The 26,429-nt window shown below is 35.8% G+C and overlaps 1 protein-coding gene across 3 annotated transcripts; it reads left to right on the forward strand.

The window, feature by feature from the left end:
- The first annotated feature begins 3,496 nt into the window (after window positions 1–3,496).
- On the forward strand, window positions 3,497–25,966 carry LOC129259650 (MFS-type transporter SLC18B1-like). Of its 3 annotated transcripts, none has more exons than XM_054897919.2 (13): window positions 3,497–4,109; window positions 10,418–10,867; window positions 11,869–11,964; window positions 14,139–14,212; window positions 14,675–14,822; window positions 15,914–15,982; window positions 17,331–17,424; window positions 18,012–18,247; window positions 20,111–20,202; window positions 21,550–21,645; window positions 21,989–22,063; window positions 23,004–23,150; window positions 23,964–25,966. In XM_054897919.2, the coding sequence occupies exons 2-13, from the start codon at window positions 10,439–10,441 to the stop codon at window positions 24,082–24,084; spliced, it is 1,677 nt and encodes a 558-aa protein (XP_054753894.2). In that variant the 5' UTR covers window positions 3,497–4,109; window positions 10,418–10,438; the 3' UTR covers window positions 24,085–25,966. The 3 variants fall into 3 exon arrangements, with proteins under 3 accessions (XP_054753894.2, XP_063954695.1, XP_063954688.1); XM_064098625.1 differs by having other exon boundaries at window positions 3,587–4,105; window positions 23,964–25,771; XM_064098618.1 differs by lacking the exon at window positions 3,497–4,109 and adding an exon at window positions 8,490–8,566 and having other exon boundaries at window positions 23,964–25,771.
- The last annotated feature ends 463 nt before the right edge of the window (window positions 25,967–26,429 follow it).

Genomic DNA, 26,429 nt, shown 5'->3' on the forward strand with positions numbered 1-26,429 from the left:
CTCTAACCTATTCAAAATCGTGTGAAATATATGCTGTTTTTTTTCAAGTAAAATTATATCTTTACCAATAAAAAAGAATGCCAAAAAATAAAAAGCATAGCAACAACGATGTGTCCATTTTATTCCAAGTAGGGATACTTTCATCCCTGATTACCTACCAATATTGCTTTTGTTAATTTTGTCACAAGTAAATAATATGAGTTTTTGTTGGGGCTATTTTAAGAACCCCCCTCACAACTGAGCAAAACATGACGTTAACTTTAGATCGTCTCCCCCCTATCAAATTATTATTACACCGATCTTGGTAGCCCCATAAATATAAATAGATTATGTATATTGAATTCAAGATAATTCTACTTTTGTGTAGACATAATTGGAAATGAAATCATCATAATATTTTTTGCAGGAAAGTTTCAGGCTAGTGTCCAATTTGTAGATGTTTTTAATTCATAATTTGACCTAATATTTGTCTCTTTCTCGTCTTTCTTTTGAGTGTGGATAATGATTGTTGGTGAATTCAGTGTCCAACCGGCGACAAATATAGTCAAATTCAACCAATGTGTTGTTTAAAATCTACTAGAATTTTGGTTCATAATTATGGACCATTTTTATCAGTCAGATTCGACATTAACCAACATCATGGTTACTTTGACCAATCCTTTTTAAGAGTGTATTGTAGGCATGCAGGATGCTCGGTTTAGATGCTCTTTTAAGTTTGTGCAAACACGCCCTTACATTTTGGTGATTAGAGTGATGGGATAGCACGAGATGGTAATTAGATGAAGCCATTACGATGCCGGTATAGATGAATGGGTAACGACACCGTAGAAGGAAAAGAAGCTTCATTGAAACAAAAGCACTTGCCCGGGCACTTGCCTGGCTATTGACGAGCGCAGATAACCAATAACGAAGGATTTCAAAAACGAAAAAGCGGCAAAAAGACTTCTAAAGAGTCACTACGTGGTTTAACATCGTGGTGCTTCGCAGCAGGAGATTTTAATAAATAGAGAAAAATCAAACTAGCAGAATTATAAAAATTTCATCAAAATCGGATGTAAAATAAGAAAGTTATGGCGTTTTAAAATTTCGCTTATTTTCCACTAAACAGTGATATGCACAACTCAGTAACATGCACCTTTTGTTTTTTATTGTTTGAATTATACAATATTTCATTTTTTTACAGATTTGACAATAAGGACCAACTTGAATGAACCATATAGTATTAAACAATACTTATTCCACATGTTCGGGATGAATTAATCGTTGTTTCCCTTGACAATGATGAGAAAATTAGAATATTTCATATTTCATATAATAAAATACAAAAGAGATAGTGAGTGGATGACGTCATCAGTCTCCTCATTTGCATACTGAACAGATTGTGCATATAACTATTTTGTGAAACTTATAAGAGAAACTTTAAAATGTCATAACTTTCTTATTTTACATCCGATTTTGATGAAATTTTCAGTTTTATGCTTTTTGGATTTCTCTCTTTTTATTCAAATCAACTTTTTGTTGGGGTGGACTTGTCCTTTAAGTATAGCACCGGTACATCCCCATATATCAAAGCACAAAACTGGTATTTACTGCACCCTAAAGGACAAAGTCATGCTTATTAAACAATCATATTTCATCAAGAATAATTTTAGTAGCGATACACATACCATATATTCATAAATAAAGATAATAATTTGTGATTGTCATTTATGCAATATTCATCAAATTGACTGTGACAAGCAATTAATATCAATAGATCACATCCTAATTTGTATTCGATGTCAAATTTCACAGTAATATTGTAAGGTACGATTATAATTGGATATCTTCTAAATTGATATCTTAAGAGAACTAAAGTGACGATGTCCTATACTGACAATTATTTGTTATGTGTAAGAAGATTATTTAAGAACTGTTAGTAGTCCTTACCACGTAGTGTTATCATTACTGAATTTAAAGCACGTACCTGATGTATCAAATCAGAATTAATGGCTTTCTCAATCAGAGATTTGATATTTTCTATAGTTTTCAGCTTAAAGGCTGGTGACACGATTGCTGGCACTTAAACCATTTTCACTCTAAAAAACGTGTTATCGTTAAGAATTTGATGTTTGGGGGGGGGGGCCAGTGGAAATAAAATGATATTACATATAATTTGGGCGGTATTCTTGTAGCATTGATGAAGATAAACGTAGATTAACTTCGGCGACAGCCCTTTTTTAAAGAGTCTTTGAAGGTTTGATGAAAATTAGTATTGATTTTTTTTTTTATTATTTCGACACTTACAAAGGAAGACAAAATTATTTCATCCATTTTTTGAACTTTCATTAATGTCGATTGCATACCAAAGTCAAGAAGAAGAAAATTAAAAGAACCCTAATTTTGTATTCGTTCGTTTGTTTTATGTTTCGGTAATTTATTTCTGATTGTTAATTATTCACGGGTGTCGATCCTGAGGTAAATTGCCAATTCGTCCACTACCAATTCGTCCACTCACCACATGGTCTACCTTTATTTAGTCTGATGCCATTCCGTCCTTCAACATTTCGTCTAACAACCATTTGGTCCAATAACCATTTGGTCCAATCATCACTTCGTCTAATCACCAGTTCGTCTATTGCCATTCCGTCTAATAACCAGTTGGTTGAATACCTATTTTATTTTCCTTTGCACAATTAATACTTTAGTGTAATCAAACCAAAATAGAGTCCCGAAATGTGACGTCATCAATATTTTTGTTTGTTTTATTTTACCGCTTCTGATACCATATTTAGGTTGAGCATGATGATAAACCCCTACAATCAAAATTTGGTCGGAATCGGTCCATGGGGCCCCAATATGCGACCGGCAAGAATACATAATTAGCCATATTGATATAAATGTATCCTTGGCCTGGTTCTAAATGTAATGAACGGATCCAGACGGATCGGGTGGGGGGGGGGCGAAGGGGCCGCCACCCGGGATCCACCTATGACTTATTACATAGTAAAAAAAAAATTATACAACGCTGTTTACTATATGAATCTTACAGTAATTGTTTAAACAGTTTAAATCTTAAGCAACAAAGTTTAATTTTCAATATCTAATCTTCAATAAATTAAACATGATTGTTTAAACGGTTAAACAAATAATGTAAGGTTCATATAGTAAACAGCGTTGTATAAAATCTTAAACAGCGTTTTTACAGTGTACACCGCATTATAAGCCTTTTAGAATTTGTGGTGAGATTGTATTAAACCACTATTGTAGACACCAATAGACACTAATAAATAAAAATGTTACCATTTTAACATTTTATGTCGGATTTAATGCTATATTTCAACTAAGATATTAGGTTATAAAAAATCTTAGATTAGATTAATCTTGATATTTCATTTTTTTTCTCGTTATCTTTCCTATTGTTTGTTTTTCTTTTGCTTTATTTTTAACAGCAACGTAAATTCCAAATTTTTTGGCTATTCGATGTCCCTAATGTTTTATGCATGGATAATTATTTATAACAACTCGGTACGCCATGAAATAATGACGATATCCCAGGCTTTCAGAAGTAGAGCATAATTACGTTGACTCCCCAAAGAATCGAAACACGCCTCGTCCGAATCCGTAGAATGCCTTACTGATTTACAAGCAATCACCTCCCATTACGAGGGGTAGTGAATTCATTACGTCGTGTTGTGGTCTTTTCAATCTCTCGACCTATTTTCCATGTACTGCAGTTATGTACGTATTTACATTTTCGGTGTAAACACGGGGAATTAATACATTACTCAAAGTGATAAAACACCGGAAAGTTGTCCTATGGCTATGATGGCGGACTACTGTCGTTAAGTTGCGTATGGCCCTTCTTTGTAAATCCGTGAATACTATTCTGCCAGCCCTCGCAGAAGGAGAACTATCCCTGTTGTCGTCAAAGAGTCCGGGAGGAGTGACCCAGTAAATTATTTCGTCTACTACTATAGCTAAGTTCGTTCTTGATTTAATTTGAAAGGTAGCCACGCCTTCAGATCCAAATCTACCAGGATGCGGATTTCGGAAGAAAATGGTAGGATCTATCACATGCAATGATGCTGTTCAACAAGGAGGAACTATCTATTTTGAAGAGCAAGTAGGTGAGATTTTCTTCTTTTGCTATTGTTCATTTACACCAATGTTTCAAAGGGTGAGTGTTTTTGCGTTTTGTTGACAGTTTCAGGCGGAGTGTGTGCGGCGTATTATTTTTCAATCCAAATTGCATGGAACTTTAAGTTATAGTTAAAACTGCAGTGGTCTTTTTTTACAATGGCTCCTTCCTCGTGTTTGATAACAATTTGTGTGTGTCAGTGGCGTCAAAGATGTGTATGATCTATCGATAATAATTATATAAGCGCTGTAACTTTTGGCGGCCATAACTTTTAATGGGTTATGTCATTTGTAAGATGTGATGCTATGACAGTACAGTTTTATGCATACTTGGAACCCCAGCTATAGAAATTACCATAAAAACGGCATCCATACCAAATTGGGCCACATAATATATGTGGCCCAATTTGGTATGATTGTCGTTTTTTAGGGGCAGCTCCTCGGTATTTTAATGGGGGGGGGGGAGGGGTGTCTAGTGGAAAACGGTGAAATCATATATTTTCTCAACGAAATATTTGAGATATCATTTGTCCAACAGTACACCCATGATTTGTCAATGCTCCACTTTTCTTCGTCCTTCCCACCTTTTTTCATAACTTAATTTTTAAGTATATAATATATATTTTGTGTATTATTGTCCTTGAAATTCACAGGGAGGAGACCGCCCTGCCCTCTATACCCTGCCTACCATTTCACCAACGTCATATCAATATATGGACCTGTCATGATCAATGCGAAGTATAAAGCAAAATAATCCTTTTTAGATTCAAATGTTTTGATGGTGCAAGCAGGGAGGTAGGGCCGAGTACGACAATATTGTTGTCAATAAATAGTGGGCTTATACCATTATCATGCAAGGAGGCACAATAGTAAAGTCGATTTAGAATTCATGGATGATTTGTTGTAAAAAACATGATAGTGGAAAGAATAAACAACATTCCATTGTCTGGATTATCTGGCTAGTAACTGAATGAGAAGTATTCATACGATAATTCTCTGCTTTCAATGCTGTACCGGTGATGAATGCGTGTCATTGTGGGGATGGGTGTGAGAGAGATTATAGAGAGAGAGATGGAAGGTAGAGAGAGATGGAAGAGGGGAGGGAGTGGGGAGAGTCGATGTCAGGGCGGCGTCAGGATCTTGATGGTGGGGGCGACGTCAATGTGAAGACGTCATTTTTCTTTAATTATTGAATTACGGGAATAGTTACAGTTATATATACATCTATACAGTGGCGGACCGTGACCCGGAGAAGACAAAGCATGGGGGGGGGGGCCGGCACAGCATTGTTCACAAACAATACAGTGCCCCTCCAATGCTTTGTCTCCTCCGGGTCACGGTCTGCTACTGCATCTATAGGCCTATGCCCTTCGTTCCCATTGCCTTTTTTTATTTCTTGAAAATCATAAGGACAGTTATCCCCTGCCCCACCCCTGTGTCAGCGCCCTGGATATCCATAAATACGAGTGATGGACTTTGCCCTATCCGGGTATTTACGGATATATCAATATTGACGCATATTTGCAGAGTTTATTGTTCGATGAACCATAAACCATAAATCATATTTAGGTCTATTCATGCAAATACCTGAATTTCCTTTTAAAGTAGAAAATACTCTGTATTTGATGACATTGACCCTTTGAGAGTGACCAAACTCCATGTAGTTCCATTGAGTAAAAGACTCCACGGTCATCTTGAATAAAAAATCATTTTGAGTGGTGAACTTGCCAAGGAGTTCTAATTCCTCACTTGAAATAAGGGGCGACACCGGAACATTTTAATGATGGGGGGGGGGGGCAAGACAATCTGAAAATGAAGTAATATTCTTTTTTTTTTTTTATAGCTATAGGTATTACCTATCCTCTCTTTTTATGCTTGCCTTCTGTCTTTCTCAATTCTCCCTTTTCACTGTTTGAAATATGGCCCTCTCCATGTGGCGCAGCCCCTGCTCGAAACGTTTATCATACGTAGACTTTCAATTTATACCCATTTGAACAAAAACGTAGCAAGTTTATAGATTTTTATACTTAATAAAATATATTACATCTGCTCTCTCAAACGGACAAAACCCTGCTACCACACACTTTCTTCTTTTAAAAAATGGCGATGGTAAGTCACCTTTTTTAATTTGTTATCGGTTCGGGAGCTGTATTTAATGGTAATAAGCCAGTTCACGGTTGTAAACTGCGCACGAGCAGAAAAAGGTCATTTGAGATAAACCATGAAGGTGGCTTTCAAATTCACTCACATAGGCATTTGTGATTTGATGATTATTCATGTATTCCTTTCAAAATATTCATTTTATCACATCCAAGCTGAAGAGTAATAAATAGAGCCTTCATAATTAGTGGTATTTAACAGTAGCCTAAACAATAGTCAAATGTGCCAAAGGCAGACAATAAAACAGATTTCCAAACTTTATCCCTGATGTACTATTCTAGTCACCTGGTCTATACAATGCCTTTTGTTCTTAGAATATGAATACTCTACCGGTAAAGCTTACGCAACATCTACATTTGAAAATGATAGTGCTTATCCTAATGAAAGATGACAAAGGTCATTTGAGAAAAGTTGATCATGAGCTAACCGTGAACTGGCTTATTTTTAACTGCGAGACAACACGCTTACACTGACATAGCAATACACCTGACCCATTGCACTACATATTGATTGAAAATTGTTTTGTTCCTCTTTGGAAGCCCCCCCCCCCCCCTCCCCCTGCTTTATTGCCGCCATGTTTATATCTTTAGTATATTCTTCCCACGAGGGAGGGGGTGGGCTGATTTTGAGTGCAAGTACCATTTTAAAAGCCATCACTAACTCTTCTGAACATACCATGCTTGTTTTGTTTCTCAGTTAGGTCTGATATATTTATAAAACAGTGGCTAATGTTGATCTTAAAAGTGATATAAAACACCTTTTGATATTAATGTCTTTGTTTATCCCGGGGGGGGGGGGCACTTTCAATTGGCGAGTGGATACCATGCGCGACCATGGGGTTTCGAAAAGCACCCTTAACAAGTATTTCCCATATTCTCACTGAAAATGCACCCCTTGACAAGTATTGGCGTGTGAAACCCTACCCTTAACAAGTATTAGAAGCAAAATGGTACCCTTGGGAAGTATTCCCTGAATGGAACCCCTAAGCAAGCACAGCGATATGTCACGGACTTCGGTTACCTACATCATTGGGTTTGTATGGCCCAACCTCCCACACCTCACGCAAATCGGACTCTAAACACGTAGTGTTGACTGTTAGGGCAAAAAGTACATCCTTTATAAAACATTTTAGCTTTCCGAGCGAAATAGATACCCGTTTTTCATTATTTTAGTGATTTGACACCCTTATATTACGTTACGTACGTACGTGCCCTATCTTGAAAAAGACATCGTTTTTACGTGTTTTGGGGGGTCGCACATGGTATCCACTCGTCAATGCAAGTGACCCCCCCCCTCCGGGGCACATGGGTATCGATACAATCTTGTGAAGTAAATCAGTTAATGCCAACCTTAAATTGCATTTGTTCACCAGCAGGTACTGGGTTTAAAGACATACATTTTTCCTCATTTATAATGTACCTTTGCTTGTACTTATCTAAGTTCTCTTTACTATTATGTTTTGCTCTCTTCTAAGCGCCTTGAGCATTTACTAGTAATCAAAATGGAAAAGACGCTATATAAATCCTATATATTAATATTATTATTATTATTTATTATTATCATTATTATTATTATCAAATCAGAACGGGTGCCCATGCAATGCATAAACAATACAATATAATTTCGAGTATCAGCAAATGACACAGTCAATGCAAACCGTATTCGGAAGATATTAAGTCATATCACTCAACCGCGCTGACGTCAAAGTTTTATAATGGTTTAAACAAAAATGAGGACTACGTATTACAAATTCCAAGTTGTATGTCCATTATACGACGATTATTACTCCCAACGCGCACAGCTTCGCAGACTCTGATACCCCCTTTCCCCCTCTCTAATTTACCGAATAATTGATGATGATTATCATCCACGTAGCTTTTATCCACTTTCGAATGAATCACTTCAATTCGTAGAATAGACAAGCTATTTCACGGTGTCGGCTTTATATATATATATATTAGCATATTAGCAACACTGGTGTGGTGTGCGTTAGTGGCGGGTGTGGGAGGGGGGCGTGTAATTCGAGAAGCACTCCTTTCTTGCACGATTTATTCTTAGATAACTGAATGCATTGCGTTCTTTCAACATCATAAATTTCATGGAATCTGCTTGGAACTGAAAAGCTAACAGATTTTATTTTTATTTTTACACAAATCTATTACAAAATTAATCATTCATGTTAATATTTTCATTTTTCACACGAAATTTCAAGGATCGGCGCTCCATGTCTCGGATTTCCAATTTCTGCCTCATTGCGCTGCTGATGGGCAAGGAATACAAATAAAGAGTACGGATAATTTATTATAATTATTATTAGCAGTAGAGGTAGCAGTAGTACTACTCGTAGTAGTAGCAGCAGCAGCAGCAGCAACAGTAGTGGTAGAGGTAGAAGTATTAGTAGTAGTATAGTAGTAGTAGTCTTGGTAGTAGTAGTATATAGTAGATGTAGTAGTAGTAGTAGTAGTAGTAGCAGTAGTAGTAGCAGCAGAAGCTGAAGTGCATATAGCAGTAGTATAGTAAAAATGGCCATTGTCGTCGTCATCGTCGTCGTAGTTGTAGTAGTAGTAGAAGCAGCAGCAGCAGCAGTAGTAGTATAGTAGTAGTAGTAGTAATAGTAGTAGAATAGTCGTAGCAGAAGTAGTTGCTGCAGTTGCATTAGCAGTTGTAAAAATTTAATTTTGAAAATTAATTTTGAAAGTTTGCATGTCCACCCATAATTTATCTATTTGTAAATAATAAAAAACAAAACAAAACAAATTAACAGCTATGATGACTGCTCGGTGAAAAGGACAACTCAATCAAGAGGATCAAGTTTTGTAATCTTCAGGCGGACTTCTAACTAGCAACATGAAATATTTGCAGAGCGGGTTGTACCATTTCTGCGTTATAGTTTGAACATATCCAGGACTATAAGAAAAATCTAGTATTTCTTTTAAAAAAACCTTTAGTAGGCCTAAATAGATAGGGGCCGTCAATTCAAACCGTCATTGTAACACGAACATACATTGAACTGAGTTTTACCCGCATCATGACTGAAAAATAATAGTATCTAGATATCAATATCTTCATATCATATAGCGGGTCATCTAAACCCTAAATAGAGTGGACTACTTCGACGTCTAAGAAGACGGGGGGGGGGGGGGGTTGGGCCGACTGATTCAGCCCCCCCTCCCCTATAATGATCTCGGCCGTCGATCACGCGATCGCGACGAAATTGGCACGCGCGTTACCCAGGGCATAATCTACAAAACTGATTTATGCGTAAAATCAAAAGTTTGCTCTAATTAACTAAATAATGCTCATAGAATGCTATATTTTGGTACACAGACTCTTTATTGGGATCTGATTAAATGTGTTTTTTTTTTAAACAAAAAATCAACATCGAATTTATTTTCTAATGTATTTTTTTTTTCTAAATGTCTTATGTACTTCTTTGTTTTTCGACTTTTTGTTTTTTCAATGGAAATTGTCAAGGACTTTATTTTGACCATAAACAAGATGAAATTAATTGATTTTAATCAGTAAAATGAAAAATAATGATACATTTTTTAATTTTGGCTAAAAATATTATTTACATTGGATTTGTACACGAATTCACGATTTTAAACAAATACGAAATGTTGCGAAATTTCGGAACCGCGTACCCGGAGGTCACAATTTTGACTCAAAATTTGCGCGAGACTTGAAAGTAATAAGTCAGCGAGCGACGCGATCCAAATAAAATGCGCGGTTGATTTATCGCAAAAATGGCGAGGGGCTGATGTAGCTCCCTCCGTCTTTTTATTTAAAAGACGATATTATCTGTAAAACCAAATATGATCACTTTCTTTTTTTATACAGATAATACCGTTTATGTTCAATTCCTTTATCTCTCACTCATATTTTAAAAGAGATTATTCACAACAGAAAGGCTGCACTGGGATGGCTGTCGTAGGACTATATATTTTCAGAAGTGATTAATGAGAAAAAAAAATAGGAACAAAAACATGAATGAAAAAAAGCATTTATAGGAGATTATGATGGGTCGTGCAACTATGTAATACCCTCGTTATTTCATTTATAAAATATGAGTCATATTTGTGACGAGTTTTTGGTTTCTTTCACCAACCATGCTCAAACCTATATTATTTCGTTGCAGGTGTATTGACATGCAGACAACATGCCGAGAAAGAGGGGTAAACAAGTTTCTTTTATGACATCCGAGAGTTATTTTGGATATGAACAGGTGTCGTCATCTGCAACGGACCTATCAGAGTCGAGTTTGAAAACTTCCAGCCAATCAGAGGCTGATTTACTTCATAATATGGAAAACAATGGACAGAGCCTTGAAATAGACAAGCGCGGGTTGGAAACGCTGGAAAATGACAGAATTCTAAAGGATTTTTTACTGCGAAAAGGTGAAATTAGAGGGCGACTTGATGAAGAGGATACAAACCCCGATGATGTCGACAACGAGCATCTTGATGACGACAGTTGTGGAAAATATAAAATAACAAAGTCGGATATGATCACTTTCCTCTGTCTTGTCGTGTCAACATTTATAAGCTGGCTGGCTTTTTCGATAATGGCACCATTCTTCCCAAACGAAGTGAGTCTAGGTTGAAGCATTGGTTGTTCTAAGCGCTCCGAAGCAGAGTTGAACTAATACCATTAAAAGGTTACTGTAATACCGTAATCTAGGGTTTGGGGTAAAGTATATCTCGGTGCGATCACTGTGATGAGTACAAAGCAAGTGAAACGTGTGATTCACAATTAGCTAATTGACCCGTTGATAGTTTGCATAATGTCACTTAAGTTATTTTGTTTAATACATGCCGACTATCTCATCATTCAGACTCAGTAAGCTAATTGACCGAATTGTATGTTTAATTGTTTTGATGTAGTGAGCTTTTGGGGGTCTGTAAGTTAATTGTCTGCATAATTATACCTCGTTTATAGAAAATCATCTTGTATTGAGTGTTGTTTTAATTAAGGCCGAATTTTCCCAATGACACTGTCTCTTTCAGAATTTACATGCATATCTTCGCCAGATTCCTTGATTTTTTTTTTTTATATACTAGTCTCCTATCATTTTGTTAACACTAACAATATGTAAATAACAATTTTTTCAAGTTGCTCAATAGATTTAGGTGTCGTTTAACCACACTGTTTGAAGTGCAGGGACTGTGTACTTCAATCATTTTTTTTTTACGCTTAGTTCCTACCCGTATAATTATTACCAGTGTAACATTATATTCTGTCAATTTCTTTTTTTGTTATGCAAGGTGAAAAATAAAACAAAGAAACTTAAGTCAGTAGGGAGTTTTTGCTTTCACGGCGCACGACATGTTTAAGAACATAGAAAATGTATTGTCAAATGCCTTTTATGACAAAAGAGTATCCAAGAAGTCTTTGTCGAAAATTAGTGAATCAAAACACCAGTTTCGTCCCGGACCCCGGACCAACGACGTATTTGCAAATTTTCGTCAGCTCCGAAACTTGGGACAAAAATGCTGTTCCGATTCACCAATCTTCGACAAACCCCTCCCAGCTGTTCACTGTCCTTTGACGGGATGTGCTCTTGAATTCTAACGTCTCTTTCTGCTGTAGGCTCATCGTAGAGGATTGAAGGATATAGAAGTTGCGGTCATCTTTAGTCTACAGGCTCTCACGTCTACCATCATATCTCCAATAGTTGGCAAATTTGTAAGTTTGAACGGGAACAGGGGGATAAAGTAAAAAGTTAAGGATATGAATTGGAGGAGAGGAGAGGGATTGAGCCAGAGGGATGGGAAGGAAAGCGGACAAGAAGAGATGGGGAGTGAGTTGTGATGGTGGAGTAAAGAGGGAGAGGGGAGAAAGACCTTTAACTCTAATGTTAGGTCACCTGTAGATGGAGGAAGCTTGGGGCCATCTCCCAAAAATTGACAAAGAAAAGAAGAGTAAATTAAAGACAAGGAGAAGAGAAAATGGTAAGAAATAATTTATTTTCAATATGTCAAAATTCATTGCAAAATTAGATTTTAATTTTCGTAAAGATCAAAATCTTTGCGCTCTCGCTTCGCTCGATCGGGACTTTTTTCTATGAGGGGGGGGGGGGGGGCTCAGTACACCACTGCAAGCAGCTGAAATTAGGGGGAGATCAGCCCAACCAACTCAACTATACACAACAAAAAAAGTAAGTCCCCCCTTAATCAAATAGCTGTGACTTTTGAACATAATTATTTCGAGATATGATATTTCGTATGTGGTTTTCTACACTCATTGTGGCTCCCCCGATTATAGGCCCCTCCCCCCATTTTAAAGTTCTGGATCCACCACTGGTTTGTCCATGAATTAAACTGATCATGAAAAATTGTTAGGAAAAGAATGCACTTATGCAGTATAAAGAGTATTAATTCCTAAGTTTTCGAATGTGCTCGTTCAACCATGAAAATGTTAAAAGTTCGGAAAGTGTGTGGTGATAGAAATGATGGATGATAAAAACGACAGCAATTTAAGTCACATTTGAAACCGAATTTGCCCCCAATATTCACTTAATTATTACCCTTTAAAATGAGTCTGTGACGTTGAAAATACAAATTTTTCCACTTTGATGCGTGCTCACTCATCCATAAATAAACAAATCGACTTCATTTTTGCACAGAATTCTGCCCATAGGTTGATAAACATTACTGCCAAATGAAACTGCTATAGACAGCCTTGGAAAAAAGTTCCATCATATTGAATAAGGGGTTACTTATTCTTAAACATATGCACCCATAATGTACACAAGTCTATGAGAGAGGAAGTCAACATTTTAACAAATATGAAATGAGGGTTTGTTTCATGGACGGTTTTTATTACTTCTGCCAACAGTTATTTCATGAAACTTCGCACATAGCTTCAGAGTAACACTATCCAAAAGGCGCGCACACCAAAATTACCATTCGATACGGCACAGAGTGGGGCCGAGGCCTTGAACTTTCTTCTCATTTGCATAATTTTCGAATATTGTGTGCTCACTGATGCATTAAACATCGGGATTTTCGTAAAAATCAAATCAAATGAACTATGCAAGGAGGGTTGTGACAGATATCCATAGTTACAAATTGCATTTTTTCCAATAACGTAAAAAAAGAGCTAATCACATTCCATATGTTCATTCAAGCGTGAATGTTTAATTAAACGCCTTTGAATCATTGAAGCATGTTAATTGGTCATGAACATAACGAAAAAGTTGAGAAAATATCATTTTCAGTTACCAAAATGAAACAATATTTGCCTATGATATTTGAATCCGTATTTTTGGTTTTCAATAAATGTTCATTGAACCGTGAAATTATGAATATTGTTGAAAATACTCTTCCCAAAAATAACTCATCATATTCTATCATTTTTATTGATAGAAATGTGTAAAAATCCAATTATAGCAAATTTAGACTTGTGTTTATTCAACCGTGAAATTTAGCAAAAAAAGTTGTATCGTCTTTTAGAAAGTACCTTTTACAAGCCTTCTGACTATCTTTCATGATGAGAATGTGCAATTAGTGCTAATAAAATGGAATCAAAGTCATGATATTTGTCTTGTGACTTTTGAAAAGTGACATTTTTGCCTTTTGACGGTGCTCACTGAAGCAAGACGTAAAATACGTCCGTAACATTTACTCAGAGGGTAGCTTATAAAATTACCTACACGCTCATGTAAAAATATATTAAAAACTCGCATTGGTTCGGAAATTATTGATGTTTGTTTAAGGGGGGACTTACTTTTTTGTTGTGTATATATCATAATTATGTGAAGTTAAATCATTAAATATAATAGTATATTTTTCGCATTTCCCTAATTAATGAATCGTTATACTTTTTCTAATTTTTACCACTATCAATCTCCTGAATAGTTACCAATGATTGGTGCAAAAGTGACCCTTGTGTCCGGTCTATTCCTCGAAGCTGCAGGGAATGTATTATTCGGGTAAGTTTTGACCATCTTATCAAAATCAATCATTGTCAAATGTCCTCATATCAGCTTTGACCCTACAAAAAATCCAACATCTTTGTGCACCGTCACGATCGTGGCAAAGATATAATATCCCGAAGATAATCGGAAATGCCTTTGATGCCGTGTTTAATCATCAAAGTCAAAGAAAGACATTGTATTTTCACCAGACAATTATAACCATGGAGCTACTAACGAACTATTACAACTGCTCCATCATGCGATTATAATTTTTCCCATCTACAGACACTATTTGTTCATGTGCAACAAAGATACCTACATGTATTTAGGATTCATTGGTTTTATCCATTATTAATCGTGATTCTTAGGATGGCGTCATTGATATTTTCTCCCGGAAAAGAATGCATCATTTTGGCGCCTGGTTCCTACGTCAGGAAAACGACAATCTGTAATCGACTGACTTTTTTTTTCTTCTAGGTATTGCGTCAAACTTCATTCTACGACAGCTTTCATCGCATTCGCATACATCACTCGTATTATGGTAGGCCTCGGTGTGGGGACATCGGTTACGGCTACTATGACCATAAACGCAAATACATTCCCCAATCATATCGCCCGAACAGTAGTAAGTAGCATAGCCCCTATTCCCTAAACTTAGTAGATTAATAATTGGTTATGAAATCACTAAATCTGTGCTGATAACAAACTAGCAATATAACCAGTTAACCGGGAAGTATTATATTCTGACAATTCTTTTTTTTTTTACTTCTTATATGGATTCATTAGATAGTTTTCGCGCGCACAACGACGTACGTGATTCAAGAACATAGAACATGTCAAATACCCTTCATGACAAAGAGCAACCAAGAAGTCTTTGTCGAAAATTGGTAAATCAAATCGGTACACTGCAAAAACTCCGGTGTTGATTTAACACCAGCTCGGAATCTATATATGTCCACACCAGAGAAGTATTGAAACATGTATAAACATGTATTTATACGTGTATAAACACGTATCTGGTGTTAGACCAAAACGAAACTGGTGTTGTTTAACACTTCTTTGGTGTGGACATAATAGATTCCGGGCTGGTGTTAAATCAACACCAGAGTTTTTGCAGTGTAGTTTAGTCCTTGACTCTGGACAAACACACATGCATTTGTAATTTTTCGTCAGCTCCGAAACTTAAGACGAATCTTCTCTTCCGGTTCATACATTTTCGACAAAGACCTCCAACCTGTACCTTGTCATCTGAAGGGTATTTTATATATAGATTTACTGTGTTATTGAGTCTTCCGTACGTCACGGAGATAAATCTCCTGATATAAAGATCACGACTTAACACTTCTTTCACTTAATTCTTTTTGTTATTGATGCTCGGTCAGAATCGATTTAAATGACGATGGACGATCAATATCGTTGACGATACACAATTACCAAAACTTTTATAATTCTATAGTTTCTGGGACAAAATGGAAAAATGAAAAACAAAAAAAAGGCAATCAAAAGAAGCAAAAACGAGTATTTTCAAATCATAGTGCATTTGTGCAGCAGAGTGTCCTTCTATCATAATTAAAACTGGTCAACTCAATATTTCCTCCATGTACAATGAATTGTTTCTTCACATACATAAATGATAATCATGAAGCGAAACTCAACCCTATTGTACACACTCCCTTTGAAAATAAGTTAATTTTAAATCTTTGCTTTTTTTATCAGGGTTTGCTGGAGACTACAGCAGGTCTCGGTCTCTTACTGGGACCTCTCTTTGGTGGACTCCTTTATCAGGTAACATTCTTTATTTTTATCACATAGAAAATGTCCCATCATAAGCACATTACTATAATTATCATTGTTTGTTATATCTATCAGTCATTATACACTATCAGTGAAACAATGGTGAAAACATTCAAACATTAGCCTATAAAAGCATGATTCAATATTCAGCAATTAATCCCCATATCTAAATATGATTACATTAGAAATTTGTTTATTTTTATCTCTATTTTTGTCTATGTATACATTCATTCATTCTTCTTCTTCTTCTGGAAACAGTACAGTCCACCGTCTGGTGCATTGTCGTACTGTCATTACTGTCCCTTTACTTAAGTATTTTGAGATAATTTTCAAATATTTGAAATTTAGATCAGAATATTCCTGACCATTTCATCTACAAAATGTATAATGCTGCAAAACGGCAACATCTCAAATAATGATTCAAGTAAAAGCCAGCTATCCCGTTTTCATTCGCCTGATGATCATCCTCCGTATAAACTTTACCCATACAAGATCTGCCTCGGGCGGCTCATGCTTCATGCGCAAATCATAATATTTATTTATTAATCATGAAAGGTCATTTGTGCATAATCTTCCTATGAATAAAATGAAGAAATTTAAAAGCGATGATAAACATCTTGGTTTTTCATGTGTGGGTTAATAAATGGATTGCGTATCTTGCTCTGTGTGGATGCCAGCGGCGGTAATCCTTTTTATGAGTGGAAAGCATATGAGAAAGAATATTTGAATTATCATGATAGTCATTTTGGTTATGCAAGGATGATCAGTGATTCCCGTGTCTATCCTTTTGCAATCGTCTTACTTGACTTGGGAAGAGTTCTAAATAAATATCTTCAGTCTTTTATAGATTTTTTTGCATTTTAAAAACCCTGTTAAACAAGTGGAACTACCTATAAGCAACAGTACTTTCGTTTCGGCATTACAAAAAAAGAAACAGAAACAAAAGGAATTTTATCAGAGCAATCAGATCCAAAATAAAAGTTGATTGCACATCAAACAAAAATGAAACGCTTTTTACCATTCCAAAACGATAAAATGTTGAAATTTTGTAGAAATGTTATTCCCCGAAGGAAATGTAAACGATAAGGAAACATTTTGCACTGCACGATTTCTTTAATACAACTCCCAATTAAACAGAAATGTCATTCTACTAGACCGAGGCCATTTTTTTCCTTCTATCTAGAGTTTTAAAAAATCATCAATTTTCATTATTGTTCCATATTTTATCTTTTAATATTATTCTTGAGATTAGATGTACTTTCATGAAATCCGTGCCTATAATAATACTTATTACTTATTAATTAATTCATCTATAAATCTGGCAATTTTTATTTCATAGATTGGAAAATCGAGTTACCTTTTGCCTTTTGTGGTAATCGGTGGTTTGGACATGGGTTCCATGCTCTTTTCACTTTACTTCCTTCCATCACAAAGTAAGTCCCTTTTTGGCACAATTTGAAAGAAGTATATCAGCTTTACAAATAAATTATGAACCTTCTCATGTTGTCACCTTGACGTCAAATATTTCTTTGTGATTAAAACAAAACAAAGAGAGAGATGGGGGCGGGGGTGGGTCGAATGAACTTTTGACCAAAACCTTTCAAAGAACAGCAGTTATGAATTAAAAAAAATTATGTGACGTCAAATGCTAGCTGTTTCCTCTTAATTTGTAAATTGTCATTTAAATGTTTCATGATGACCGCACGCACTATATCCTTTTTTTCAAAGACATGGAAGAGGCGTGTTTGAAATAATGTTTGTAATTGAATGCAAAAAAATATATAACATGAAAGTGACAATATGTTATGGGTGGGGGCAAGGGGCTTCTTGCTGTATTTTGTTATACTCTCATTTTTCTGCTTTTGAAAAAAATATATAAAAGAAAAACACATTAGCGGACTGGGTGCACTCCCCTTTTAATGATTTTGTTATAAAAATACTTATTCAGCATTTCACTCTAATATATTTCGATATTTTCGTCTTTATTGCAGTCAAATTATTATATTGATGTTTGTTTCAGAATGTAAAGCTGAAGAGTCCGGTTCTGTATCCGAACTGCTCCGGATCCCGTGGGTGTGGCCGATAGCGATGGCAGCTTTCTTGGGCAGTGCAACACTCGGTTTCTTAGAACCGACTTTCTCGGTCCATGCAACCAACTTTACCGACAACGCTTTCTACATCGGTTTGCTATTCATGCTTGTCAGTGGTTCCTACGCCGGAAGTTCTCCATTGTGGGGTTGGATTGGGGACACTTTTGTAAGTTACTCCATTTCCACCACATGAAACATGTCTAACAAGTAAAGTTTCATGCGCAAAGAACTTTGAACCAAAATGTATGACCCAGTGTTCTTTGGAACCAGATATGAATAAAAAAAAATTGCGTTTGGTGAGCTGAAAGGGGGCTATTATAGTATGTGTAGGGTGTAGAATTTGTGGCGCACATGGGGTGGGGGTGATGGTTTTGAACATGTCCAAATCCTTTAAGCGTGGATATCTTATCAATCATAAAAGATGTCAATGGATACACAGGCTTTTGGGTTTTGTTTTGTGTTGGAATTGTGCTTATTTCATGGATTGTATTGTGGTTGATAATGGGCGTTTTTTAGAGAGAGGTAGTGGTTTGAAGCTATGTTAGGATGCTGAGGATAAGATCAGGTTTCACTGCCCATGTTAATCATTATTTAAAGAGCAGAGAACGTTTGGTTGGAAAAAGGATAGTTTTTTATCAAAAAATTTGGGTGGTGAGAGGATGCATTTCCCATACAGGGAATACATCCTCTCACCTTGTGTTTTTTTAGATTGGAAGTGAATGTTGGGGTAGTTAGTGTACTCACTTTAGTTGGAGATGTTTATGTTTGGATGTGTCCGAAGTCCCACCCTGCCTGCTAAGTGCTAAGTTAGTGGTCGGCGCATGGGCGAGGATCGGCCGAGGCAGGTGCGCGCGCCTGCCCAATCGCCTAGTATAGCTTAAACAAATTCCAATCTTATCAACTAGAAACTTTCACTACAGGATAATTTTTGACCGCTTTTTCTGGTAGTGTTATCAGATTTTCACGATATTAAGTACTTTCTGAGATATACGACTGTCCACGAAATATGGTCACGCGCGAAGTAAGGTCACACGACCATACTTTTCACTTATCCATCACCCTGAATAATACGGCGAACAATGTCAATGATGACCCACATATGCGATATGCAGTGTGCACATAATTATGTGATGCACTAAATATAGCTGCGTTTTCTTTTTCGAATAAAAAACGTGTACGATGATCAAATCGAACAAGATAATTCTCAAATCGGAAAGTATCCGAGAGCAACAAAACCTCTGTACCCGGGGGACGTTGTTTACACTATGAGAAAACCTACTAAAACAACAACGCCTGAGTATTCATTGAAAATAAAGAATAATAAATTAGTTGCTATTGATACCCATTCTTTTGTACGCACAGATATCGCCCGACGATGAAACTTAAACCGGCTTTATGAGTTTTCTTGGACAATCATGTTGTGCATCTTTGAAAGGAAGTGGCTTCCCCCGAACGTATTATGGTACAGGGGTAAAAAAACGTCATCAATCACGTGACATATAATAAAAAAACCGTATTTTCTTTGTAATCAGTTTCAACTTTTTTAATTTCAAGTCATTGATATGTAAGTTAAACCATTAAGTGTTGTATCCATGTATTTCCCCAAAAAATGAAAAATGCCAACATAAAAAACGAGCGTTATTTAGTGACGACAAAGATTCTGCTAACGAAAGTTAATGAAATGTCCCGAAAAAGCTTAATATGTGAAGAGCGCCGCACACGGCGTTCCAGGAACAGGGCGTCCAGTGTAACAATGATTTCATAAAGGAACTTAAAAGAAATCTAGATCACTATTTCTATAATTTTGTGCCCTCCATGTCTTGTAATCTGCCTCTCTCACCTTTCTTCTCTGTCTTTCTCTCCTTATATTTTCCCTTTCCGTTATTCACTACCCATCCCCCTCTCTCTCTCTTTCTATCTTCTTTTCATTTCTCTTTTCTCTCTTCCCCATCCTCTCTTATTCATTTCTCTCTCCAAGTTTTGTATCTATCTCACTGTCTCTTTCTCTTTATTCATTTGTCTACTGCAGGCCATGACACGAGTCTGTTTAATAGTAGGTCTTCTCTTGGACAGCTTCGCATTTCTTCTTATTGGGCCCTCACCTCTATTGCATCTTCCAAGGTAAGTGTGATCACCGATTCACTTATTGCGTTTGCTTCCAAAGAGGGTTGTGAACGATGTCACAATGATGATTACGGTGCAGCAAGACGAACTTGAAAAAAATACAAATATACACAATTTATTGCAATTTTCTTGAATATTATTCATTGATTTCTGCAATAACCAATGAATGGAAACATATTCGTCAACACTTTGTTGAGACCTTATCCATAGAATTTCTGTTGAAAAAATGGTAAAGTTCCCGGCTTCGCAAATAAAATGAGCATCCATTTTAAATGAACCGGTTAATATAATTGGGGTAAACAGAAATTTTTACGATATGGGCTTGTCTGAATCTAATTTATGTATATTCTGTCCTTTTCCCTGTAACTCAACAATTTATTTAAAACTTCCAAGCCTCTTTTTTTAACAATGGCGTGTTCATTTCTGTTTGGTTGCCCTCAATACTGTAATTGTAAACGATTATATTCTTCACTCTAAATATTTCATTTTTTCGACACGTTGTATAATTGTTTTCGTGTTTGATTTTGAATAAAATATTTCTATGTAAAAAAAAAAAGACGAACTTCATCCACCCAGATCAATTTTCAACACTTTTTCATAAAAATGTGATATTTGTCGATTTTTTGTATTAAGCTTATGTAGGACATATATTTTATGTTAGCAATAGCATCATCTTGTAACTATATCTGCTATATTATGTTGAAATTGAAAAAAGAAACATAAACGCACTTCAACAAAATGCCAGTGAACCAGAATGACATCGGGCAAGTGTTTCAAGAAAGAACTCACCGAACGTTTTATCTGACAAGTCACGTTTTGTCCGGCAGTTACCATAGCAACAGTGCTTTTAACAAAATCAAGTAAAGTTGTCAAATTTGACAACTTCTCTGACAAAAAATGTTGATGAAATGGTCCCCGGATTTAAAGCAGACCTACACCAGGGGAGCCGAGTTTCATCAACACTTTTGTTTGACAAGTTGTCAGATCTGACATCTTTCCTTGATTCTGATTGGCTGAGAGGCACTGTTACTATGGTATTTGTCGGATAAAACGTCCGACAAGTCCTTCATGAAACACTCCCCGGGTGCAATGGGGTGGGGACATTTTCATGAAAGGATCCTTCGTCTGATTTGTGAATAACCTATAGGTGCTTCTTGTTAGCCAAGAAAATTAAGGAAAGTTGTCAGACCTGACAATATATTAATCATACGACAAATGTTGATGAAACGCTACACAAAACAAGCCAGGCCATATACAGATCGACTTCAGACTGATTTTAACATAACATACAACACTGTAAAATCTTGATTGCTTTAATATCTCCTTGATTATTTTTTACTTCAGTCGCTTGTGGATCATCTGCATCGGTTTGATGTTGTATGGCATCGGTGATGGCGCTGTTATAGTTTCTTCAATTGGTGACATGTTTAGTTTAGCTGTGTAAGTATAATGCTATTCTTTAAAAAAAGATCGTAATACTGGACATTATATCATTTATTTTCTTTGCTAAATTTCACATTTCAGAAATGAGCCTATAGGCCAAGATTAGGCTAATAATGATGATGTTTGGCAAATAAAGTATGGACCTCAAGGACAGAAGTTTATATTTTGAATAAAACTGAAAATAAGAGAAAAGTGTATGATTTTTTTTTCATTTTGATGATTTTTTTATGTCATCAAGTCGGAATGATTGAACATTTGGGTGTCTGAATTGTGATCTTGCTACGAACACATGAATTTGATATTTTCATTTATCTATATATGTTTGCTATTAAATTTCCAGACAATATGATTTACCAGAGGATATCCGAACCTACAGCGTAGTATCGGGAGTATTCAACTGTGCCTATTCGTTAGGGTAAGTTTATAATCAACCCATTTATAAACTTTTCCTGTGTTTCCCTGTGGAATGTTCTAGCCTGTAATCAAACTACCCATTGCCTTTCGTAGAGGTGGAAGAATAATATTCCACATTTATATAGCGCTTAATACATCGGAACGACGTCTCTAAGCGCTTTTTACAGACATAAGAATGACAAATGGAGAAACTTTGCCCCCAAAAGGACGTATGAAGGTGAGATCCGAACCCTGGACCTTGTACGTCAGCAACGCTTCTAACTATCTGATATGAAGCATACATGAACATTTTTTCTGGCGCTCTCGCATTCCACCGACATTAATGCTAGTTGAATACCACTTTCTGATCCTCTTTTATCCGCTTTCTTTCGTTTTTTTTTGTTCAATAATGTTTTGTTAATCACCAGCTGTCTTTGTGTGCTGGCTAAATTATTTTTACTTTGATTCGTACGGCCTGGATGCATTTATCTCTGTATGATCAAATTCAGATATTGTATCTTCGCTTTTTGACATGATTGGGGTCATTCTAATACGATAAGATGCTACAAAGGAGAAAGAAAAAGTAGTGGTAAATATTGGATAAGAAAAGGAGAGTATAAGAAGAGTAAGCAGAAGAAAATATGATTTCGAGTGGGAAGATGGAAAGAGGAGGAATGAGGAAATTTGAGGTGATGTAGAAGAAGCAAATATATTGAAAAGAATTGTGCGACCTATATTTTTTGCCTATAGCGCATTTCCCTTTTCTGTTTTTAAATATTTTTCATTGTATTTTCATTTCGCTTTCATTCCCATTGGTTTTACGAACATCGGTATCTTCATTCTCGAACGTCATCATCATCATCATTTTCACCATCATCGTTACCTCTGTCGTCGTCACCACACCGTTCTCATCGGCATCATCATCACTGTCGTCGTCTTTGGAATCATCGCCGCGATAACAGGACAGTCTTCGGGCCCTGGGTAGCAGGGGGCTTACTGTATCAAGAGTATGGTTTTAATAACACGTCACAGATAATGTCTCTTGTACTTCTAGCCATGGCCTTCGTCGTCAGTGTATCATCGGTAGCTGAACACCATTGGAGAAAAAGGTGAGACCATTTCTTCTTATTTCAAACCGAAACAACTATTATATACATATATATCCTATGTAAATACACTTTTATTGATGAAGTAATAACTTAAGGGCCAAGTCCAGGCTAAAAAAATGAGTTTCAGTGGATATGCCTAAATATATAAAAATCAAATGGAGCATAAATGTGAAAATTTCATTTCGGATGTAGAACAAGAAAATTAAGGTATTGTAAAAAATTCGCCTATTTCACACAAAGGTTATATATCCTAGTCAGTTTGCAAAATGACGGAGCCGATGATAAAACCCACTTACTATGTCGATTTGTCCCAAGAATATGAAAATATCTCCCGTTTGTTTCACCAGATCCTGCATTTTATCAATATGTAATATACAAAGATAATTTTTTTAAGTAGAAAATATTATCCATCGGATGGTCGAGGTTAAAATCAACTCTCGTAATGGACAATCCACATAGTGGAAAGTAGGAATAGGCCAATAAATTCACTCACTTTCCACCAAGGTCTTTTGAGATTAGAATTTTATGTTGTCCCTTTACTTTATGTCCCTTTACTTTACAAGACGGGAAATTTACTGAGAACGCTAAATATTAAACAATATAATTCGTTTAAGCGTGTACACAGTCAAGGTAACGTATAACGTGCCAATTTTCCCACAAACAACTCTTTTTTGTCGTGTAAAGTGAAGTCACAAGCAAGATCTAAACTGATACTTATATTAATATTGTTACCTTAAACCATCAATCAACGTCTTAAATGCATATTGAATTTACTAATTTTGTTTCATTTTGTGCCAATTGTTCTTAATTCAGACAAAAGAGATTGGGGAAGAACGTGAAGGATTCATATAACATCCAGACGGACAATGCGATCCCCGAGACAGTGCCCCTCTTCCAACAACCAAAGGGTAAAAAAACACCCCCAGAAAGCTGACGATAGGGGATCCAAACAGAAGGAATACCACACCCACCGACCATCACATAAATCTTTTTGAGTTTGTGTTCAATGCAGGGAAGCAATCGATCTAGCTTTGAGAGCATTATCATTATAAATGCAATTATCTTTGTGCGCATCGGAATATAATACTTCTAGATATATGGCGCTATATAAATGACTGTTATTATTATTATCTTCATGCCGCTTTTTTTTCTTTGCCTGGTAATACTTTAACTCGGAGTGTAATCTCGTGTATTCTGATAAAGTGCCGCTGGTACTTTTTTTATATGTGACGGATAACCACATTCTTATGGCAGTGGCGTAATGAGCCACAAATATTATTGTGAGGGCTAAATATGGCATATCGCGTAAAATTTATTTTAAAAAAGTTGCGAGCGAGCAAAAATTTCAACATTTATGTTACAAAAAACAAATTTTGTGATAGATTTTGTCATAATTTTCAGAAAATAATATCATGTTTCACCCTTCTCTCTTTCCCGTTCTCTTTTTTTTTTCTTGGTGGAGATTTGTACGCCACTGTCTTATAGGATTATTTGTATTCTGTTCGGCGAGGATTAGAAGACAAAAAATTTCCCATGATTGATGATCGATATTGGTCTTAGGTTGACTCAAAAAGAAGAGGGAGAAGAAGGTTCCAAGTCATACAATCATGTAGATTAGAGTGACTTAAATTATCTATTCTCATAGGTGGCTTCTAGACTTGAAAAGCATCTGGGAAGGACTTTGCTCCGACCATGGAGTTATTAACACAGATGCTCCGATCCTTCCAAAGATACAATGTATAATATTACATGAAAATTAGCTAACAAGCTTGCAGAGTGGTGCAAAATGTCTGCGTGATTATTGTGCATCGAATATGCACACGACTGATCTAACATGGCTGATGCCTTTGCAGTATACTATAGTATTCAGTTCAATTGCTAAAATTATGGGCATGATCTTTATTGTATTTATTGTATTCATTCAATTTAACACATTCAAACCAAAGTATAATATAAAGTGTAATAAGTTGATTTTTATTGCGATTTTACTTATCATTACCTTGAATTTGTATCGCGCATGATGTAATTATTTGATTGTGAGCGATAATGAAAATAAAACTAAGTGGAAAAAGATATGTAAGAATTCGGTTAAAGATTTGTTCATTGTTTTCTCATGAGTGTTACAAAAGAAAAGTTTGTGACGTTCAATTCTAATCTATCAATCACAGTCGATCACGTGTGTAACCAACCAATCAAAATCAGTCAGTCAATCGATCACGATCAATCCATCAATCAATCAATCAATCGATAATAATCAATTTCAATCAAGAACACTCAATATCAATTACAATTAACCAACCTATTAATTGATTGATTAATGGATTGATTGGACAATCAATCCATCAGTCAGTCAATCGATCATAATCAAGCATTACAAATTAATCACAATCAATTTTTTTTATTATTAGTCAATCAATCGATCGATCTCAATCAATTAATCAATCGATTAATAGATCAAGTGATTTAGTGTTATGTATTTGGAAAATCTCGTTGTTATGTTGTGAATGTTTGACACTAGAAAAAGATTTGAGTACGTTGAGTTTATTAGGTTTTATTGGAGCACTCAAGAAAAAAGAGAAAATGTAAACTGTTAAATATATGAGTTCTCATTGTATCTATATATTACTTTGTAAAGAGATATTTTTGATGTATGTGTTTTATTTTGTTTATGAATTGAAGTTGTTGACAAATAAAAACTTCTTAATACAAAAAAGAGATACATAATCAATATCAACCAGGCGCACTCAGTTTAAATCAATCACAATCAATCACAATCGATCAGTTACAATCAATCAATCACAATCAATCAATCAATCAACCCACCCACCCTTTGAATAGCTATCTGTAAAGTTGCAAACATCGCCTCGACCAATACATTCATAATCATTCACTTTTTAGCAAGATGCATGGGCGGAAATCCCAGGCGGGACAGGGGGGACGTGTCCCCCCTACCAAAAATAGTAGGGGGGACACAATATCAAATGTCCCCCCTACTATTTTTGGTCTTTTATGATGGAGAAAAATGCATCATTCACATTCGAAATAATACATTTATTTTGGACTAAATGACCTTACATTTTGGGTGAAAACCTTCTTTTTTTTTTTTGCTTGTCAAGTTTTCCAGTGTGAATAAAATAAGATGAGGGGAAAACTTGTAAAATAAAAAGAATCTTTCATGTCACTATATAAAATTTTCGCTCGCGCTTCGCGCTCGCATTGCATGTTAGGTGATCTTTCAATATGGAGCTTAAATATCATGTTTGGAAGTCAATATACATT

The sequence above is a fragment of the Lytechinus pictus genome, chromosome 1 (genome assembly GCF_037042905.1).
Source record: "Lytechinus pictus isolate F3 Inbred chromosome 1, Lp3.0, whole genome shotgun sequence".
In the NCBI taxonomy this organism is placed as follows: Eukaryota; Metazoa; Echinodermata; class Echinoidea; order Temnopleuroida; family Toxopneustidae; genus Lytechinus; species Lytechinus pictus.

Coding starts and splice junctions, on each gene's coding strand:
- LOC129259650 (XM_054897919.2), top strand. CDS start 10,439: ATGCCGAGAAAGAGGGGTAAACAAGTTTCTTTTATGACATCCGAGAGT. Junction 11,965..14,138: donor CTCCAATAGTTGGCAAATTT/GTAAGTTTGAAC, acceptor TCTCCTGAATAG/TTACCAATGATTGGTGCAAA. Junction 15,983..17,330: donor TTGGTGGACTCCTTTATCAG/GTAACATTCTTT, acceptor TTTATTTCATAG/ATTGGAAAATCGAGTTACCT.